Source organism: Vigna unguiculata, chromosome 5 (assembly GCF_037176805.1).
Source record: "Vigna unguiculata cultivar grain cowpea cultivar isolate G323 ecotype 2 chromosome 5, ASM3717680v1, whole genome shotgun sequence".
Lineage (NCBI taxonomy): Eukaryota > Viridiplantae > Streptophyta > Magnoliopsida > Fabales > Fabaceae > Vigna > Vigna unguiculata.
This window is the reverse complement of record NC_140796.1, coordinates 14,912,662-14,933,540: the sequence shown is the minus strand read 5'-3', so window position 1 is coordinate 14,933,540 and position 20,879 is coordinate 14,912,662. Positions and strand designations below refer to the sequence as shown.

Genomic DNA, 20,879 nt, shown 5'->3' with positions numbered 1-20,879 from the left:
TCTATGTTTTTGAAAAAAAAGAAAAATCTCACGCAGCTTTATCCTTTTCTGCTGCAGCTTCGAACAAACCCATTTCTTTCTTCACACCATCTACACAATAGTTGTTTTGAGCCACACCCATTTCCAAGCTTCAACTTTTACCCAAAGGTAACTCATTTCCTTGTATATTTTCGTTTTCCTGTACTTGTGGTACTTCTGGGTTAGTTTCACGGTTGGAAATGTCACTGATTACGTATTCTCCCCGTTTAACTTATCGGTTAATTCTCAGAATGAAGAGAACTTTATGTTCTGTTTAAGGGTATACAATTTATACACTAACGTCGTCTGTGTTGAAAAGTTTTCAAAGTTGGATGCTCAGTAACTCTTAGATTGGTGTAATAGTTATATAGCAACCCCACTGGTGAAGGTTTCATCACAATCTTTGAACTTGTGAGAAATTAGGGACAAATGTGGCTGTTTGTGGCAACAATAATCATTGTCACAGACTGTTTTACAAAACCTGGTGAAGAGTATCGGATGAAATTGTATATTAACCCTAGTAAAGTTTTGCTAAGGTGATATATTTTTCGAGATTGGATCAAAATAAAATTAAAATTATCTATGCAAAATGACCCCTATGTTGGATCTTAAACGAATATCTGACTGTCTAAATTCTTTGTTGTTATAGCTTCTTTTCCAGTTATCAACTCAAAGGTACTCCTTATTATCTCCGTCTAGCAAATAAGTGTGGTAGATGGAATCTACAAACTCAAGAGTCAATGTTTCAAATTCCAGACAATCTTCTAAGCAGCTTCTGTTTGACCGTCGCTATGGATGGGTGTAATGTCTCTACCCTATCTGTCTCTTTCATATGTATTAATGTTGTCCCCCTAATATATTTTTCAAATATTGGTTTGTCTGATAGAATCGATGAGTGGAAAGACCCAGCAGAGGAAGCACTTGATGGAGGCAGAGGAATGTAAGATATTTCCCTTTTCTATTAAATCTTTTTATGTGGCTCTTGAATGCACAAAAAGAAAATTATGTACTTTAAAAACAGTGTGTGCGATCTACTGGTTAGCTTTCTAATTTATGGAGTGCAAAAAAGTAAAGGAAATTCTATACGCAAGCTAAGCAACAAAACACCTTTTTTTATACTTGATTACTTGCTAATTATTTTTCTTTCTTTCTCTGTCTGAAGGTTTTGCATACTGCCACTTGCCAAAGCCTTGGTGCAGAAGGCCTCACAATCAGTATGACTACGATTTTATTATTGTTAGAAGCATCATTTTGTTTTGAGCCAAGCATTTACTTCTTTTAATATATTTCTATTTTCTTGATTTTATCATCACCATTGGTTTATTGCTTACATTGTTTTTAGCTGGCCTATTGTTGATTTATTCTTATACCTTGCTCCGATATTTTCATCTTTGTTACTTCATTATAAGTTTTATCATTGATTGTCTTTGATGTTCTTAATTGGTGGATTTTTTTTCAATGACACTGCGAGCATGACTTTGAAAATGTAACTGATAATATGCATATAGGATCAAGATTCAAGGATCATGACCATCAAATGTATTTCCTGAAACGTGTATATCTACTATCCTTAAGGACTTATCCGTGGTGTGTTGCACAAGTCCTTCAAGATATAATAGGAACTTCCTGAATATTTCGAGAAACTCATAAACAAGCAAGAAATATTCTTAGAAGAGTAAATAACCAAAGATTTTCAGAAAACATAGATGGGAGAGAAAGAAAGAATGAGAGAAGAGAAGCGGAAAGAGGGCTCGAGAATATGTTTTTGGAGGTGAGCATAAGCCCTTATTTATAGGTGGAGGAAGGGTTTATGATGAGCCAAAAATCTCCTAATAACTTGTTGAGGAAAACTTCAACAACAAATGTTCACACCATCGTGGCTTGTGGAAGATGATTTGCAACATTCAAGAATCAATTGTAACCCTTTTAATTAAAAGTGTAGGTACCGCTGGTTTCTTATTATATAAAAGGAACACTATTGGATAATACCTTCTTTAACACAAAAATCACTAAAACTACTGCAAAAGCTTGTTCCTCCTTTTTTGCAATAAGAAACCAACGGTGTCTACCTACCTTTTTTATTAAAAGCGTTACAATCGATTCTTGAACGTTGTAAACCATCTTCCGCAAGCCACTGTAGTGTGAACGTTAGGTTTGTTGCTTAAGTTTTCCTCCGCAAGTTAGGGGATTTTTGGCTCATCATAAACCCTTTCCCCATCTATTTTGCTCACCTCCAAAAACATATTCTCGTGCCCTCTCTCTACTTCTCTTCTCTCATTCTTTCTTTCTCTCCCTTTTATCTATTCTTAAAATCTTGGGTTATTTACTCATTTAAGAGTATTTCTTGCTAGTTTCTGAGTTCCTCGGAAAATCCGGAAAGTTCCTATTGTATCCTAGGGAACTTGCACAACACACTGCGGCTAAGTCCTTAAGTGTAGTGGATATACATGCCTCAAGACATACATTTAGTTCATGTTTTCATCAGTTTTTCACAACACAAATAGACAGTTAAATTCATTGCACATGACTCATGATCAAATACTTGCCATATGTATAAAAGAGGCCGAGTTACTTTACTTCTATTTGTTTAAGTATCATATCTAATGCACTATGATGTTACCAGAGTGACTATTAGTTGATGGGGAATACTATCGTATTTTGATTATTCCGAAAGGTACCAAATTCCATATTTCCTATCCTCTCTTTCAAAGTGTTTATACCAAGACTCTTCATATACCTTCAAAGTGGCTAGCAAGGTTGTGGGTATGGTGTGCATGAAGTTGTGGGTCTCATTTGCAGTTTTTGTGTTCAATCAATTCAATTTGTGATTGGTTCCCCCCATTGCACGTGTGTTTGATAAGGAGGTCCAGGTCCTTTTTACCATTTGATTTATATACTTATTTTCTTTTTGTCTTTGGTTTATATATATCCAGATTCGTTATTTTTTGGCTATGTGAACATTGGGGACCCTTGCCCTAGATGTCTCACCATTGAACCTTGAATGGCTACATTGGCCTACATTGGCCGTTGCACGTTCTATGTGAATGTTGGCCCCCTCCTATTCTGCAGTCTTAATCCTTCTCTTTCATAACTTAGTGAGATTCTGGAACGTGTAACTGTGTAGGTCATGTTTTCATTCCCAATAAATACTTCCCTCACCTCTCCTCCGAAATCACACTTTCACTCGCTCTCCTCTTCTTCCATCTTGGATTCTACTTTCTTGTGCTTGCTGATTCTTTGATCCTTAGCATACCACCCATGAGGTTCCTGTTTTACTCTAGGACGCTTGCATAATGGATGGATTATATATATATATATATATATATATATATATATATATATTAACTGATGTGGAAGGTGTTCAAATGTAAAAGTGTAGGCTTTAGGGTTGGAGCATTTATTATAATTCTTTGCCTATATAAAAAAAAAAAAAAAACTATGGATAAGTCATTAAGAGCAATGCTCATTCACGCCCTCAGGAAACCACATTGTTCCTGTTTTAAGCCAGCTTTTACCACAAATACAGTATCCCTGGATCTGAGATCTACAAATTGATGTATAATTTGTAATGAAAGTTGGTTAAGAACACGGATAAAATGATTCCCTAAGGTGTGGATGAGCACGGTTCTTAAGGACTTATTCGCAGTATCTTGTGTAAGCTCCCAAGGTACAATAGGAACTTTTTGAGTGGTATTGGGAATCACAAAACTAGCAAGCGCTCACCAAAGAGTAGAACCCAAGTGGGAGGAGAGCATAGAAGGAGTGAAGATGTGTTTTTAGAGGAGAGACTCCTATTTACAGGACATGGAGACTTGACCTACACAATCCTCCTTAGGTTACAAAAGAAAAGGATGAATGTTGTGGAGAAAATGGAGGCCATGGAACCTGCTAGCCAACGTTTACGTAACGTGGAAGCCAAAATTACCGCAAGCCAAGGGTCCAACATTGACTAGGCAAAAAAATAGGAAATCTGATAAGATTGTGAAGTATATACATTAACCAAAGGCAAAAGGAAAATAAATAATTAAACCAAGCAGCAAAAGGACTTGGACATCCTTATCACACATGCAGGGGAGAATTAGCAAGAGAATGAATTGCAACATGCAGCCCGAACTAGCCCCACAATTTCATGCAGGCAAGTCTCGCCCTTTTGCTACCCACTTTGAAGGTACATGGAGAGTCATTGTATATAAACCTTTTGAAAAGTTTGGAAACTAAGCAATGTCAAACCACATGCCTTTTGTAATACTGGCAATGCATAACATAATTCACATTTACAAGCCTCATTAATTAAACAAACAGTACATGTTTTGAATGCCACAACTTTGTGATCAACGTTTTGCCTTATATAAATGAGGAGGAGAGCCTACCCATAGAAACAAATGAAAGACGTGGAGTAGGCTTTATTAAAGTCATCATTATTTTGTAGTTTGAGTTATAGTTAAATAGGTTTTAGAAGTAGAGAGGATCAAAATCATGTAACGATTGTAAGTTTGAAATTGTTTGGCGTATATGGTCAACTGAAATGTTAGAATTTGTTAAATCAAATTTTGTTTCCAGTGTTGATTAACCACGTTATTGAGGTAAATCAGTAGTGACCACTTCTTAAATAGTTTGTTTGTATTTCTTATGAGTAAGAACCGTTAATTTTTCAAAAAAAAAAAATAGTTTTATTTTAATATCTAAACAAATACAGGGAGCAAAGGTAATGTGATCAGAGCAAAGTTGGTGAAAATGCTTTATTGTATCTAATTACTATTATGATATGAATGAAAAAGTGTTAATGTGTCGAAGTATTAGTACTCCATTAACTTGTGACTTTCACAATCTCTTTTTGCAGATAAATTTTGCAGTAATCTCGGTCAAAAAAGCTTCAGAAAAGCCAGAACTGTTTTCCCCTCAAATGCTGCAGAGTAATCTAGATGACGGTGTTAAGAGTTTTATGACATTTTTCAAAAACATTGGGAGTAAAGGTTTCATCCTCAACAAGAATTCTGAGTCACATGCCTCCAATAGCTCTTCCCTCTCACATACAGAAAGCAATGGATGAAGAAACAAAGTTTGTTTGTTATCAATTTTTTTGTTCTAATACAACCATATTGGAATGCTTTATGATAATTGTCGGAGTGTAGAATTTAGTTGATCATCAAGAGAAAAATATTATAACTGGCTAGAAACGACAACTAATTGGATGCCATTTCGGCGTTTTTGATTGGCAATACGGTACCTTGCCTCATTTCTGTATCACTTATAACTATTCTTCACACCTTGTCTTTCTAAGGCCAAGAATTAATTACATTATCACATTTCATTCAATAGGTATTCAATTGACTTCTTATTCTTTAACTTTGCAATATTGCCAATGTTTTATTTTTATGTATAATGACATGAAAAATTGAAATTAGAACCTAAAATATCACGAACTTTTGTTTCCCTCTACAAAAGGATTCTACCTGGTTTTGATCGATTTTTTGCTTCCCTCTTATTTTTAAATAAATATTCTTCATTCCTCAACATTCAAATTCGTAAGATTGATTCTTCTTGTAATCTGGTAAAATTATGGAATATAAGAATTCAATATATAGGATAGCTACATACTGTAAATTAACGATGAGAACATTCATGGTCAGTTTATGCTCTTTTTATTGTCATTCAATTCTATAATATTAATATTAAATTTTTAATGAATCTCTACTTCAACACAACAAAAGGCATAGTAAAAAAACCAAGGAATGAAACTATCATCTTATTGAAACTTAATATTAGCTTGACAGTGGCATCAATCGGTTAATCTATTTGATCTGTCACTTATATTTTGCCTTGTAGTTCAAAAAGAACATAACGACTTTGTAATGCATTAAAATTACATGACTTTCACAACTTTTTTGACATCCCATCATAAGGAATTAACAAGTTGACGAAGACAACATTGGTAGATACTATTACATGTTAAAAAGATTGTTTATAGCAATTTCACATATTTGATCCTTTGGATCAATTGCCTTTCAGATCGAATCCGTTAACGTGTCGAACGAGACCAAATTGGGGTATGCGTTCCCCTTTGATATCATATTACATCATTTCAGATCACAGTTGATCTCTATCGAATTACACAATTACAAATACTAGAAAACGATGTATCGTGTTGAGCATAAAACTTAAGGTAAAAATTGCATTTAGTCCATCTTCATGCAGGAGGTAAAATTAAAATGCCACAATATATCACACCATAGAGACAACAAAAAAAAACAATATGTAATAGAACTTAATCAGATGACATAAAAATTCTAAAGCAAACAAAGTAAAACAACTTCCAAGATAGTCATATCTAGAGTCCAAGATGACCAGCAAAACTGAAATGGAGTTCAATTGGGTATACACCACAAACCAAAACTTCAAAACACTAACTACCATACACCTACTCAGTACTTAACGGGAGCAAGGATTTCAATTTGGGAACCGAGCTTCTCCTCTGCAACCTTCTCAGCCTTCACCCTCAATTTTGCAAGCTGCTTCTTCCTCTCATAACACAAGTGTGCTCTCTCTTTCCTCTTCTTTTCCAGTTCCTGTTACCAATATAGCAATTAGAAACCTCAGAATAAGAAATTTTCAAAAAAGTGACAGAGCTTCAATCTAGTCCCCATTATGCTACACTGAGACCAAATTGATTTAACTTGACAATTCACCAAGGAAAAAACGAAATTCGAAGTACAATAAAAAATACACAGAAGGCAAGAACTCACCCTGATGGTATCATAATAGTTCCATCCAACCTCAGATGACAATTTGCCTAGAAGACAGTATTTGTGACCCTTCTGAAGCCTCAACACCCTAGTTAATTCCATTCACCAGTTCAGTATCCACAATAACAACAACAATAATATCAAAACAGATTGAAGAACCAAAATTTAATTTTCTAAGAAAACCCAAGTAAAACTCACTTGAGAGCATCAGGGACAACCATCCTCTTAGTCTTGTCGTACGGAGGAGGAATACCCTCATAAACCTTCAATCGATCAAGAGCAGCTTCCCCACGCTTAGTCTTGTGAGGAATCATCCTGCAAACAAACACACATTTCAGAGAAACTTCCCACGAATTAACAACATCAATACCCTTCATCGCAAACCCTAATATTGCAAAAATTACACAGTAATCCCAAAACATCGAAAAGCCCTATCCCACTATCCATCATTGAAACATATCTATCATTGCAAAAATTATAAATTAATCCCCAAAACACAAAACGCTATCCATCTAGTAAAGGTTGAATACAAAGATCACTTAAACCCATTATGTACAATTAAAATTCAAACACTACATTCATTCTAAACACATAAATTTTCATCTGTAAACATCAATCCACGTCAATTAACTAAGACCTTCATAATTTTATGGGAAAAAAAAGCATACTTTCAGAACTCAAACTTAAAATTATACACAGTCATACCAATTGCAAACATTTAAAAAGCGACAGTTCATGATTTTTTCAAAGGGGTGAAAGGAGTATGAACACTAACCCGCGAACGGTGCGCCAGAAGATCTTGGCGGGAGCCCGGAAGTGAATGGGGCCGTGAGAGGGTTTGGTGTTCATGCGCTTGCGGAGAAAGCGCATGTATTTCATCTTCTGCCTCACGAGTCCGCCGGAGATGCAAATCTCCTCGCACCTCACCACCACCACCTTCTGCCCATTGAGAAGCTCCTTGGCCACGATCGAGGCCAACCTTCCCAGCATGTGGTGGCGAGCGTCCACCACCACCCTCTTCGCGCAGATCCCTGACCCTGAAACCATTTTTTTTTCTCTCTCTTCCTCTCTCCCACACAACACTGAAGGTTGGTTCTTTGGTCTCTTCTGCTGTGTGCGACTGCTAAGGTTTTGAGTATAAGAGGGAGGCGCAGAGGGATTACTGGATTAGGGTTTTTTGCTGTGGGAGAGTGTGGGTTGGGCTTTTCATCCAACGGGCCTAACAAGTTGAACTGTAAACCCAGCTCCTCAACCAAATTAAAAGTATTTACTTTTTTTTTTATATTTTATTAGTTTTTTTTTTTCTTTTTGCTGCTCAGTTAAATTATGAATATGTTGTTGGGTTTTAAGTTTTTTTTTTAAAATTTAATGTTAATTATATGGTAATTCTGTCACATTAGTAAAATTATATCATAAATGATTAAAAAATTCAATTAATTGCATCAATTAAGTAAGCAATCATAAAAAATAAAAAAATCATCATCTAGATTTAGAGAAGAGGTAAAAATTCTTTATGGCTTTGCTTTTGTGGTAAAAAAAATTCTAAAATATTAAACACAAGTTCCTTGATATTCTTTTCAATTTTGACTCCGGGTCAATATTTTGATAATAAAAATTCAATGTTTTCAATTTTATCTTTGAGTTTAAAATGCAAGCATACCAATATATTTATATTTAATATTTTTCATGCATACCAATATATTTTATATTTAATATTTTTCATATTTAACTATCACCTATTGACTCATAAGTTTAATTAGATTATTCTTGTCTTTTACATTTTTATTTAACAAACATTGAATTTTTTTCAACTTGTAGAAGGTAAGATTTGAAAGTAAGATTAAGATAATTTGTGGTAAAATTGAAGGTTAAAGCGTAACAAAAATTTGCAAATGTGTTTAACACTTTTACTTTTCCATAAGAGGATAATACTCATAAGATTCATCAACTAAAGTGTAAGCTTAGGAACAATGTTGATACATATGTCTCATATTTGGTCGGTAATACATTAGTCTTGTACAACATTTTATTAGAAAGACCTCTTTGAATAAGCTAAGAGCATTAGTTTCTATGACTAAAAAAAGTAAAATATTTGATGTCATTGGACAAAGTAACAATTATATTACTCAATCAACAAATAACAATAATGTGATGAAGTATGAAAATTGATGGAGTTTTGTCTCAGTCAACTAAAATGTTGAGATAAAGTTGTAATATCTAGATCCACGATTAGTGTTGACAAACTCAACCTATAAAATAAATAAAAGATGCTAGAAGTGGGAAAAGAAGTGAGGGATATGGTACATTTTGATTCAAAGTTTGAAGAATAATTAATATGATTGTTATGTTATAATAAGGAAGTATTTTCCTAATTAATTATTTATATGCTATATAATAATCCAAAATTCATGTCATATTTAGTCCTTGATCATATTGTTAAGATAGCCATTTAGAAATGTAGGAAGTTTGAAGAGGAGATGTGTACAATGATAGAAGAAACAAAGATGTTTTTAGATGTAAGTTGTGTTCAAGAGATCAAATACCCAACCAAGTGGACAAATGTTATGATGGTAAAACAAAACATTGAAAAAGTGACATGTGAAAAATTTTCACAAATCTTAATAAGGAAAAAGCCCAAAGGATTTGTACTCTTTATCAAACATAAACAATTTAGCATATGAGACATCTGATTATGAACTTTTAACCTTTATGGATGCATATTCAATATAAAATCATATCTAAATGCACATGAGAGATGAAGAAAATATATTATTTATGGAACAAACCTCAAACTATCGTTACATAGGGATGTGATTTGGTTGCCACTTAAAAACAACTCATGAATAAGTTACTTCAATCTTGCTTGGCAAAAATTTGGAACATTATGTTAATTTTGTTGAATTGTTTGACACAATAAGTATCCATTAAAGTTAAATTTGAAAACTAGATGGCAAGTTTGTTGGATTTTATGTTGATTCAAAGAGGCATTGAGAGCAATATAAGGAAATGTTTTAATATCATCAATATGCAAGTCCAACTAGTGTCAATGAAGTTAAGCAACTCACAAGACGATTGACATCTTTATCAAGGTTTTTGTCAAAGGTAGATAACAAATGTTTTTCATAATTCCAATGTTTAAGAAAAACATGAATGGTTTGCAAATCTATGTATAGCTTTCTACAACAAAATTCACTGGATAGTCTCACCCTCACCTCTCAATACATGGGGACTAGATATTTTAGACCATTTTTCACAAGTACTAAGACATGAAATTTCTAATTGTTGGTGTTGAAAATTTTTCAAAGTGATCAAAGATGAACCTATTGTTGTTATTTCAACAAATTGGGTTAAATAGTTAACACAAAACCCCATTATGTTCAAATTTAGAGTTCCTCAAATAATTGTCACAGACAATGGAACTTAGTTTTCAAATAAATATGAAAAATGTTATATTTAGATTTGGATATACAACAAATATTTATATCAATAAAACTTCTACAAACAAGTGGTCAATAAGAGGTTATAATAAAGTATTGATAAGGGTTTTGAAAAGAAAATTAGTTAACACTAAGTTAAGACACTTCTACATGTGTTATAATCATATCACACAATGCTCTAATCCACGATCAAGGAAACCCCACTTTATTTGATGTATGGGATATATGTTATGTTACTAAAAGAGATTTCTCAACCAACAACTAGGTTTTACCTTTATACTAAAGAAGGGACCTAAGCATGATGATGGAGTGACTTGTGTACTATTAAAGAGAAAGAGAGAAAGGTCATATTCAAATTAAAGTTACTATAGAGAAGTGGGTTAAGATATTCATTTGGGATTCAACCATGAAGCTTCAAGATTTTATATTGAGTTTGAATAAAAGCTCAACTCAAACACGTTATCAACAAATTGTCGCGTAGATGGGTGAGACCAATTGAACTTTTGAAATAGTTGGAAAGGAGGAATATCACCTTCAAACTTTAGATGAAACACTCATATTTCAAACATGGTACTCTAGTGGTCTTCACTTCTATTACAGTTTGAATTCTTCTTTTGTGTTTGTTTTTAATTATTATTTATATTTTTGCCATACATATTAAATTCTTTCCTCCAATTTTTTTTTCTAGAGGAATTTTTTTGACTGACAAGGTTTTAACAACAATAGTATTAATAAGATTATTTGAGTTAATAAACATTTTTTTATTAGGACTAGATTGCTTAAATCATCATTAATAGTATAATTGTTTTAAGGATTTTATGCTGGTAGTTGTCATCAACAACATAATTGTTTTAATAATTTATAATGAAAGTCATCCTCAACAATATAAGACCATTTTAATATGAAAGTTATGATCAACGATATATCATTAATAATTTAATTGTTTTAACAATCTTGTAATGAAAATAACCATCAACAACCTGGCTCTTATAACAATTTTATAGTGAAGATTGTCATCCATAATGTTATCATTTTAATGATCTTATAATTATCCATAACATGATCAATTAATAACCATATAATCATAATTTGATTACAGATTTAAATATAATTATAATTATTAGACATGATTAATGTAAATATTTAGATATTGTAAATCATTTATTGTTATGTAATATAATTTTTGTTATAGTGTTTTATCTTTCAAGTATGCTTTTAAAAACATTATATTACAAAGAAGCAAGTCTAAATAGTAAAATCAAAGTTTTTATGTATCGATTTTTGTACGTACGTGTTGTGATTCAAAATAATTTATTTAATTAATTTTGATATATTTAAAATGTTGAAATTACGTAAGTTAATTACAAAATTAAAATATTTAAAATATGTAACTACAAAATATATATATATATATATATATATATATATATATATATATATATATATATAATGCGTCATTTTTCAAATTAAATTTTTATCATGCACCTATTACAATTTTAATTAAAATAATTACTAATATTTTACTAATTATAGTTAACACAGTTTGATAATTTAAAAACACTAAAATAATAGTCTTATAATTTCATAAATTAAATTTAGTGACTGCATGCAATCTTACGTACAAACAAATTTAGATTTAATCGATCCATCTATTGTTTACAACATTTTTATTTTAGTTATTATATATAGAATTTATTCATTATTTTAGTTTCTATACATCTATTAAGTCCTTATACATTTTGAAGAATTAAAAAGTTTATAGGAAGCAAAATAAATAATTTTAAATATAAAAGTTGTACAGTGTGAACACAAAATGAGTAAAACATCACAATACTATTTGGGCCCAAAGGTAACTATCTCTTCCCCTTAATAATTTCATATAACTAACTAACTAACCATTCTTACCGATCTACATGTTGCACGCTTTGAAATTCTTTTAACATCTTAATACCAAATACCTTCCTTAATCATCAATTTCTTCAAAAAGACAACATTGTATCATTGCTCTCCTAAGATAAATGGGTGGGGAGCGCATGGTTTACACTTTGGCGCAAGTTTCTGAACACAACAACTCCAAAGATTGTTGGCTTATCATTGATGGAAAGGTGTGTGTGATATTACCAATGCATACATGCATCGATGCAAATATTTTTTTGATTCTACAATCTAGGTTTTGTGTTTTTGATTTGGGTATTCATTAAAAAAGCTCAAATGAAATGGAATCATGCATAACAATGAATATTGGATCTGATCTTGAGATTCCCTTTGTATGTATCTTTCTGTCTAGTCTGAATAACATTATATGCTAGTGATTGATGAAGCATGCATCCTTTTCACAAACACATGGTGAACGTTTTGGATATTTGTGTGGCGGGTTAATTTTGGTTATCACTATTAATTAACTCTGGTTTGCAAATGGGTGTTGGTATTCATATTTCTGCTTGCAATGTGAGAAGTGATTATTTGTGGATCACATGAATCACCATAAAATTGATTCTTTTGGTATTGAACTATCTCTGAAATTCAATTAATTTTCTGTATATTCAATAAGAATTTCAATTACGCAAATCAAGATTAGATTGATTTTGTTGTTATTCATCGGTGTGCTTAATACAACACATTGTTTGTTCACAACTCCTAAACCTGACTAATACAAATGATATGTTCATAATATCACATTATTATTATCCTTCTTTTGTATCCCTCTTTCTATGGTCAACTAAACATTGTTATACTAATTCTCTTTGTTTTTATAATCAACTTAAGTGATGTTCCGAAGTTTGATGTATATATTACTATAAATGTCATTAGAAAAGGAGTGAATTATGTTATCTACTTAAACATTAACTACAACATGGGAAAGTTTTAAATAATTTTATAACATTGTTTTTGTATTGTGTTAGTGTGTTTTGCATCTAAGAGTTTTTCAAAGCATATGAAGCTTCTCAAAAGAATGTGATATCTTAATGCCACTGTATCCACTACATACACACAAACATATAAAAGTTAATGAAGTATGGATTTCATTTCTCTCTTTCTCATCATATTTAAATTTTAATGAGCTTTCAAGTTAGGTTAGCAAGCACTTATTAATATATTGTTTTTAGTATTATACATTTTTTTTCTTTTTGAAACAGGTTTATAATGTCACAAAGTTCTTAGATGACCATCCTGGTGGTGATGATGTCTTGTTGTCTTCCACAGGTGTATATTTGATTTACATATACCAACTTGATGTCACACACTTGAGTTATATGTTTTCAAATAATGTATTTTTGACAACCCAAAATGTCATTTGTTATAGGGAAAGATGCTACTGATGACTTTGAGGATGTTGGTCATAGTAAGAGTGCTAGAGCCATGTTAAAGGATCTATATGTTGGGGACATTGATCCAACAACCGTGCCTGCCAAAGTTCAACAAACTCCTCCAAAACAAATCCAAAATAATCAGAACAACGCATCATCAAGTTTCATGACCAAGATGTTGCAGTTTCTAGTTCCTCTGATTGTCTTGGGTATTGCAATTGGTGTTCGTTTCTACAATAACAAATCAACATAGCCACTAAAACTGCATGAACACTTGAATCTTGTTCAACCATTAATATCAAATATAGATTGCTTTGTTCTATGAAACTAGGATTTTGTGGGATGAATAGGATATACCACTCTGTTTTTCCTTGTCACTGTCATTTGTTGTTGATTTTTTGGTTGTCTTACCCTATCCTTGATAAGCTACTAGAACAATTTTCTGCTCCTTAAAGTTCTGGTAGTTTTAGAATTTGAAGTGTATGAGATTCTGGTTACACTAATAAAGTTATCTTTGGAAAGCATATTGAACATTTAATTCTTATGTAAAATTGAGACTTATCATTCCATTTTCACTATTATGAGAAAACACTATTTTTAAATCTACACAAAGCATAACACTACTTTAACAAGTGCACTTGGAAGATGGTTAAGGTTTCTTGGAAGAAATGTAATCCATTTTCTTTATTTGTGGGGTGTCTTTTCAGAGTATTTATCCAAGAGAGACACCTGATCTTGATAAAATATTAATATTACTTCTACCTTAAGAATTTTATGACGATAAATTTATGAGTATTTTTTTATATAGTTGAACTTTATGATCTTTACAAGTTTAAATTTAACTATTTATATGGTAACGAAAAGATTGGAATATGTTTGATATACATTGAAAAATACAGTGTTATCAACATATTACTGTACTATGATTTCCAAACGCAGTGGCTGTGATCAAATGCATATATAGAATTTGCTTATTTGAATATCATAAGACTTAATAGACACCAATTCAAAAAAGTGTAAAAAGAATTTAAAATATAATAAATATATAATTATAATCGTGGATCCAAATTAAAAAATAAAATATTATAAACTATTTATTTCATAGATTAGATCTTTCTCTGTGTGTATAAAGTATCTTAGAATGTCGAATTAGGATAAATATTAGATACGAATATAGTTAAATGTCACAAATTTATTGATTCTTTGTGCAATGCTTTCTTATATAAAACATAAACCATTTCCTTATAACTTATAACAGTGTTGTATACGCTTAATTATAAGAGGGAATATTCAATTTTGATTAGAACTAGGATTCACTTCGTCCGATAAATTTCAAATTGATATTAATCTAAAAATCGTAAAAAAAAGTTATAGTTAATCATGTTGAAAAAAAAAAATTATTTCAATTGATCTAAATAATTATAGTCAATTTTAATTGAAAATAATCTAAATCAATTTTAATCAAAATTATTGTTTTTTTAGTTAAAATATTTAACTAAAAAATAACATATACTAACATCAACTAAAAAAATATTATACTAATATTTTTTAATGTGATTGTTTAATATTTAAATGATTATTAATTGAAGTAAGATAATTAATAAATCCACATTGTTAAAAATAAAACAATTTAAAGTTATATCAATTTGAATTTAAAAATATGCATTTTTTTCTACAGAAACGTAATTTTAAATTTTTAAAAACAAATTAAGAAGAAAAGTCAGATAGATTGAAGAAAAACAAAGTAATGGGGGAGGGTGGTTAATAGGAAAACTTATGAATAAATGATAAGAAATATAAAATAAATATATTTTTTGAATTCACTATCTTAATATATATATATATATATATATATCAGTTTGTAAGTGTAATCAACTTGGTTTTGATGTATAACTTTTAAGTAAGCTCACACTAAACCTTATATTAGTCTCGTAGTTGTAAATGATGCCAAATTTCGAATAATTTGCTTAAATTAACTCACAATTACGTTTTTGTTAATCTTAAAACCTAAAATAATTAGAATTTTTACATGCTTACTATCAACCATTCCATTCTTCTTCAAGATATGAATATTATATTCTTTTTGGACACATGAAAATCCTTTCTGAATTTTGCAAAATTTCAATACCAAGGAAGAATCGCATTATTTCTGGGTCTGTCATATAGAAAACTTGCATCATAGTCTTCTAACACATTTTTCTGGTCACTTAATTCTACATATGAAGGAACACAAATTGGATGTGTCATCCCCTACATGTTGCAAGTATCACAATCCTCCTTGTTATATATCCATGCATGCAATAAAGACAAAAACATTAGAATAATCAATTTTACGTTGTTGGCAGTATCCATTTGCCACTAATGATGCTTTATACTTGTCAACTACAACAAACTCATAAAACTTTGTCTTAAAAATCTATTTTCTTCCTTTAATTGAAGAGTCATGTCCTTCACAACAAATGTTGGACATTGAAGCTTGAGCATAATGGTTTCAAATTCTTTCATGCACATCAAACTCTCTTATCAAATTAAAAATTAACCGCTTCAAACAATCATTACCCTCAAATTTCAAAAATAGTTAAGTTTAAGAAAAAAAAAGTTAAATTTAAATAAAACAGAAACTTCAAGGATAAAAATATATTAAAAATGATTTGAGTATTAAATTAAAAAGAAAAAGAAAAATATATAATAATGATATGTTATAAGAAATTGTTAAATTATAAACAATTATTTATAGAGGAAAATAAATTTGTTGGTAAAATAAAATTTACTAACAAATTTTAAAATTTTAATTATTGATAAAAATATTTGTTGTCAATAAAATTCATAGTTAAAATTTATCGATAAATTAAAATTTTTATTACTAATAATGAAAATATTTGCTAAGAAAATTCATTAATAATATAAATTTTTTATTACCAATTGATATTTCCGTTGGTAAAATGAGTTCCAAGTTTTGAACTTTGACCATTTCTTCACAAAATTCATTAATAAATGTTAGTAATTGATTTCTTTTAATATGCTAGGAACATATATTTTTTAAAATCCATTGGTTATAAAATTTCTTAAACATATATTAAAATTTCTTTTAATATGCTAGGAACGTATATTTTTTTAAATTTGTTAAAAATTGATTGTTTTAAAAGCCAAAAACAACAACGTTGGATGAGAAAGAGAAGGAAAAAGAAAAATATTACGATATTTATTTAAGATCAAAATTTGTCGATAATTACCTAAGGATTTTGGTTATCGGTGATTACTTATGGATAACGACCGTAAGGTCCAGTTTTCTGCCCTAAAGTTTTAAGGGCTGTCTTTAAGCTATTGGGCCTAAGGGCTGGCCCAAAGGATAAAACCACCTCAAAGTCTGCCCTAATTCACTCATTCTACACTTTCAGAATCTGCTCCCTTGGTGCTTAGAGTCGCAGCCGTCACTTCGTTAGGGTTTCAATGTTTAACCAGATTCAAGCCTAGCTCAACCTCGTTCTACTCACGTAAGTATTCCCCAACACATAGCTTCCAATCTCTAGTCTTATTGTGTAGCCAATGTTAATGTTTCCGTAACGTACCCACTGCTATTCTTTTTCCAGCTCCATAATCCTTTCCTAGAGCTGTGGTGTTCCTCTATTCAGCGTCAAGGTCTTGTGCTAGATTATTCCTAGGTAAGGGAAGCTAGAACCCTCTAGTTGTGTGATGCGTTTTTTGTGGTTGTGTGTTTGTATCGTGATTGGTTGAGATTGCATGTTGTTGTGAACGTATGAGATGGCTGGAAATATTATTTGGGTGCGAACGTATAGCTGATGCAGGTTGAACAATGGTGTGGTCTGTTAATCCCGCCCAAGCGACTTGGTCTCGCCTAGGTGAGACTTGTAGAGAACCAACCCTAGCTCGCACTCGAGCTCTCGCTCAGGCGGAGGGTCTTAGTTTTGAGTGAGGTGTTATCTCGCTCAGGCGAGAGACACTCGCCTAAGCGAGCTTGCGTGGGAGTTCGAGGATGGGTCGCTGCAGTTGCAGCCCAGGCGAGGGGCCTCACTTTTGGGCGAGGGGTGGGCTCGCTCAGGCGAGGGAGGACTCGCCTAAGCGAGTACGCGAGAAACACCCATTCGCCTCTGTCGCAAATCTCGCCTAAGCGAGGGCCTATCGCTTAAGCGAAAGGACTCCTCTCACCTGAGCGAGGGCCTATGGCCTAAGCGAGGGTTGGGCGAGAGGATGTGTGGGTACTGTTTGGAATTCTTGTTTGGGGTATTAAGTACATGTTTGGTTGTATTGTTATGTTAAAATATGAATTGAATGAGTATACATGAAATCAGAGGGCGTATGAGTTATGATTTATGAGCTTTAACCTGATGTGAGTATGATATATGCATGAGATGATTCATGGAATTGAAATGATGAGTTTGGTATTAGTTCGACATGAGACATGAAAGGGTTGGTATCAATGTGGCATGATAATGATATGAGACGGAGTTCCATATTCATGGTTCGAGAATAATGAGTTGGTATGGTTTGACTGAGAATACGAAAGAGGTGAATTATGAGAAACTATATGTGATGTATATGTATATATGTGTATGCATGCTGAATTCGTTTGATTGATTAAGAATGTTGGTCCGTGTTAGTGCGTAATTCCTTGGGATCTCTAGGTGAGATTCTCAGGGTCGTGCTTCAATGGTTGGGACGTAATCCCATGGCCCCTGTTAGTGGGTGTCCATGGTGGTGCCCCATTTGTATAACTAGGTAAGGATTCAAGGTAAGGTTGCATCCTGACACTCTAAGGAGTCAGTTAGTCTCACCTAGAGCGGACTGACTCCTGTGGTGAGAGTAGTAGGAGGCCTGAAATTCATTAAGGGCTAACCTTGTGGTGAGGGAAATTGATTCATTGAAACACTTGTAACACATAGCTCGGGGGTGAGCAGAGGTATCCACCACAAGTGCAAGCATCCGCTGAATCTGACTAGGTTATATGTATCCGGATGAGTCGAGTCTTAGTGTATTGGTTGGAAGGTCTTAACATGCCTGTGTGATGTATGTATAATGGACTGTGAATATGTATCTGATTACTTTGGCGAAATGGTTTTGGCTCTAGCTTACCCTTGCTTGTTTGATTGTGTTGTATGTTGTTCTTCTACTTTTGCGATGATCATCAATTTATTGATGGGAGCAGATGCGAGGTCTACCTGGGCTGGACTTCATGTTTCTTTGGGTTTTTCTTTAGGGCTATGGCCCATGTACTACTTTGTTCTTTAGTACTCTATTTACTATTGTGAAGTCCTTGGATTTCGTTTGTATCCGGCATCGTGGTGTGCCTTGGTTTATCCTAGCATCCTCTAGATATTGTCAGGAGTAGCGTTTATACTCCAGGGCTTGTCACTAAATTTCTATCTGTGTAGCATTTCATTTAAATTAAAGTTATTATTTAAATGGGGTGTTACAACGACCGTCGAATTTTATCCATTAGTAATTCTATTTTTTTATGATAACTTATTTAGATTTGTATTAAAAATAAATAAGGTTTAAATATATATTTGGTCTCTATTTTTGTTGTTTTTATTCAATTTGGTCATCATTTTTGTTTTATGTTCAATTAGGTCCTCATTTTTTTGTCAATTTTTGGTCAATTTGGTCCTTTTTATTAACGGTGTTTAAATAGTTTTTGAACAATACATGCCACGTGTCAGCTCTTGTATTTTTAATTTTAGTAAAATTGTCCACGTGTCAAGTTATAATTGTGTCATATGTCAATGTCAGTGTCACGTGTTAGTTTGTGGTTGTGATTTTTTTTTGTTCAATTTAGTCTTTATATTCGTTATATTTGTTCATTTTTGTCCAAATATTAGTTAAAATGAATCAATTTTGTCCCTTTTGAATTGACACCAAATTTCATATCTTTTATAAAAATTATACTAATATTTTTTCTAAAATTAAAATTTTATTTAATTATTTTTTAAATTCAATCATAAATTATTAAATTTAATTATGAATTGAATAAAATTCTTATATTTAATTGTTAAATAGAATACAATTATTTAAAATATTATTAGAATATAATTACTAAATGGTTTTTTCTAATATTTATATTCTAAAATACTTATACTTTTAAAATTTATATTTAAAAATATTTCAAATATTAGAAAATTAAACTAATATTTATAAAATTAATATTTAAATATAAAACATTTTAGATTTTAATATCTAAAATGCAATAAAAATATTAAATATTTTAGATTTAAATAATGTTGATATATTTTTAAAATATTTAATAATTATATTTTAATATTATTTTAAATAATTATATTCTATTTAACCATTGAATCTAAGAATTATATCAATTTATAATTAAATATAATAATTGATAATTGAATTTAAAAAATAACTAATAATAATGTAAATTTTGAAAATAAATATATAATATTTATAAAAAAATAAATTTGGTCTCAATTTGAAAGGAAAAAATTATTCAATTTTAACAAAAATTTGAAATAAATTAAACAAAAATAACAAATATAGGGACTTAATTGAACAAAAATAACAAATATTAAGATTAAATTGAACAAAAAAAATAATACAACTACAAACTGACACGTGACACTGACATTGACACGTAACACAAACATTGACGTGGGGCACAATTGTGACTTAACACGTGGATAATTTTTTTAAAATTAAAAATAAAAAAAAATTAAAAAAATTAAAAAAATTAAAAAAATTAAAAAAATTAAAAAAATTAAAAAAATTAAAAAAAAATTAAAAGAATTAAACAAAATTAAAAAAAATTAAAAAAACCAGGAGTTGACACGTGAGACGCATTGTTCAGAAACTTGCAAAACGAAAATAAGAAACAAATTGAACAAACACAAAAATAGAGATCAAATGTGTATTTAAGTCATAAAATAAATAAAATACTGTTTTTTTTTCTTAACTCTGATAAAAAAACTTAAACCAGCATTTTATAAAAATATAACTGTTATAAAAGAATCTCATATCCTTGCTTTATTATTTGGAATTTAATTATCTACATATCAATTTCTTTAGATTCATTGTTAACACCGTGACGGTGAACGTTGTGTTAATCAATTCTGAATTTCAACCATCATTGTTGGTTGTTAAATCCGAACAATTCTATCTCCTTGCAAATAACATTTTTACTTTTACCCTTATGCCAACTATATGCATCAACATTTCTTGTTATAAAAGGTGAGAAAGAAATTCATTATTATATTAACTTATAGTATTCATATAATATGTTTTCCAATATTTTTTACAATTTCAATTCTTTGATCCATTTTGTTATATTTCTCTTCTATTTATGCCACACACAGTTATACAAAAGTGAGAAGATCAAACAAAACCTAGAATTATATATATAGAAATCA

The 20,879-nt window shown here is 31.0% G+C and overlaps 3 protein-coding genes across 5 annotated transcripts; 2 read left to right on the top strand and 1 right to left on the bottom strand.

The window, feature by feature from the left end:
- LOC114185058 (uncharacterized) lies at nucleotides 1-5,334 on the top strand. 2 transcript variants are annotated; one of them, XM_085673531.1, is made up of 5 exons: nucleotides 1-147; nucleotides 680-819; nucleotides 905-958; nucleotides 1,181-1,232; nucleotides 4,859-5,334. In XM_085673531.1, exons 2-5 carry the CDS (start codon nucleotides 734-736, stop codon nucleotides 5,066-5,068), a joined length of 402 nt encoding a protein of 133 aa, XP_085529657.1. In that variant the 5' UTR covers nucleotides 1-147; nucleotides 680-733; the 3' UTR covers nucleotides 5,069-5,334. The 2 variants fall into 2 exon arrangements, with proteins under 2 accessions (XP_085529657.1, XP_027928355.1); XM_028072554.2 differs by having other exon boundaries at nucleotides 668-819.
- A 918-nt stretch (nucleotides 5,335-6,252) lies between these two features.
- Nucleotides 6,253-7,899, bottom strand: LOC114185057 (large ribosomal subunit protein uL13w). Its single transcript, XM_028072553.2, has 4 exons — nucleotides 7,537-7,899; nucleotides 6,960-7,076; nucleotides 6,762-6,849; nucleotides 6,253-6,584 (listed from the first exon to the last, which is right to left on the bottom strand). The coding sequence occupies exons 1-4, from the start codon at nucleotides 7,806-7,808 to the stop codon at nucleotides 6,441-6,443; spliced, it is 621 nt and encodes a 206-aa protein (XP_027928354.1). The 5' UTR covers nucleotides 7,809-7,899; the 3' UTR covers nucleotides 6,253-6,440.
- A 4,211-nt stretch (nucleotides 7,900-12,110) lies between these two features.
- Nucleotides 12,111-14,028, top strand: LOC114185056 (cytochrome b5-like). Of its 2 annotated transcripts, XM_085674080.1 has the most exons (4): nucleotides 12,169-12,303; nucleotides 13,102-13,212; nucleotides 13,336-13,402; nucleotides 13,503-14,028. In XM_085674080.1, exons 2-4 carry the CDS (start codon nucleotides 13,165-13,167, stop codon nucleotides 13,757-13,759), a joined length of 372 nt encoding a protein of 123 aa, XP_085530206.1. In that variant the 5' UTR covers nucleotides 12,169-12,303; nucleotides 13,102-13,164; the 3' UTR covers nucleotides 13,760-14,028. The 2 variants fall into 2 exon arrangements, with proteins under 2 accessions (XP_027928353.1, XP_085530206.1); XM_028072552.2 differs by lacking the exon at nucleotides 13,102-13,212 and having other exon boundaries at nucleotides 12,111-12,303.
- Nucleotides 14,029-20,879: the final 6,851 nt, after the last annotated feature.

Coding starts and splice junctions, on each gene's coding strand:
- LOC114185058 (XM_085673531.1), top strand. CDS start 734: ATGGAATCTACAAACTCAAGAGTCAATGTTTCAAATTCCAGACAATCT. Junction 820..904: donor GACCGTCGCTATGGATGGGT/GTAATGTCTCTA, acceptor TTTGTCTGATAG/AATCGATGAGTGGAAAGACC. Junction 959..1,180: donor CTTGATGGAGGCAGAGGAAT/GTAAGATATTTC, acceptor CTCTGTCTGAAG/GTTTTGCATACTGCCACTTG.
- LOC114185057 (XM_028072553.2), bottom strand. CDS start 7,808: ATGGTTTCAGGGTCAGGGATCTGCGCGAAGAGGGTGGTGGTGGACGCT. Junction 6,850..6,959: donor GTTGTCCCTGATGCTCTCAA/GTGAGTTTTACT, acceptor GGAATTAACTAG/GGTGTTGAGGCTTCAGAAGG. Junction 6,585..6,761: donor ACTATTATGATACCATCAGG/GTGAGTTCTTGC, acceptor TATTGGTAACAG/GAACTGGAAAAGAAGAGGAA.
- LOC114185056 (XM_028072552.2), top strand. CDS start 12,217: ATGGGTGGGGAGCGCATGGTTTACACTTTGGCGCAAGTTTCTGAACAC. Junction 12,304..13,335: donor GGCTTATCATTGATGGAAAG/GTGTGTGTGATA, acceptor TTTTTGAAACAG/GTTTATAATGTCACAAAGTT. Junction 13,403..13,502: donor TGTCTTGTTGTCTTCCACAG/GTGTATATTTGA, acceptor CATTTGTTATAG/GGAAAGATGCTACTGATGAC.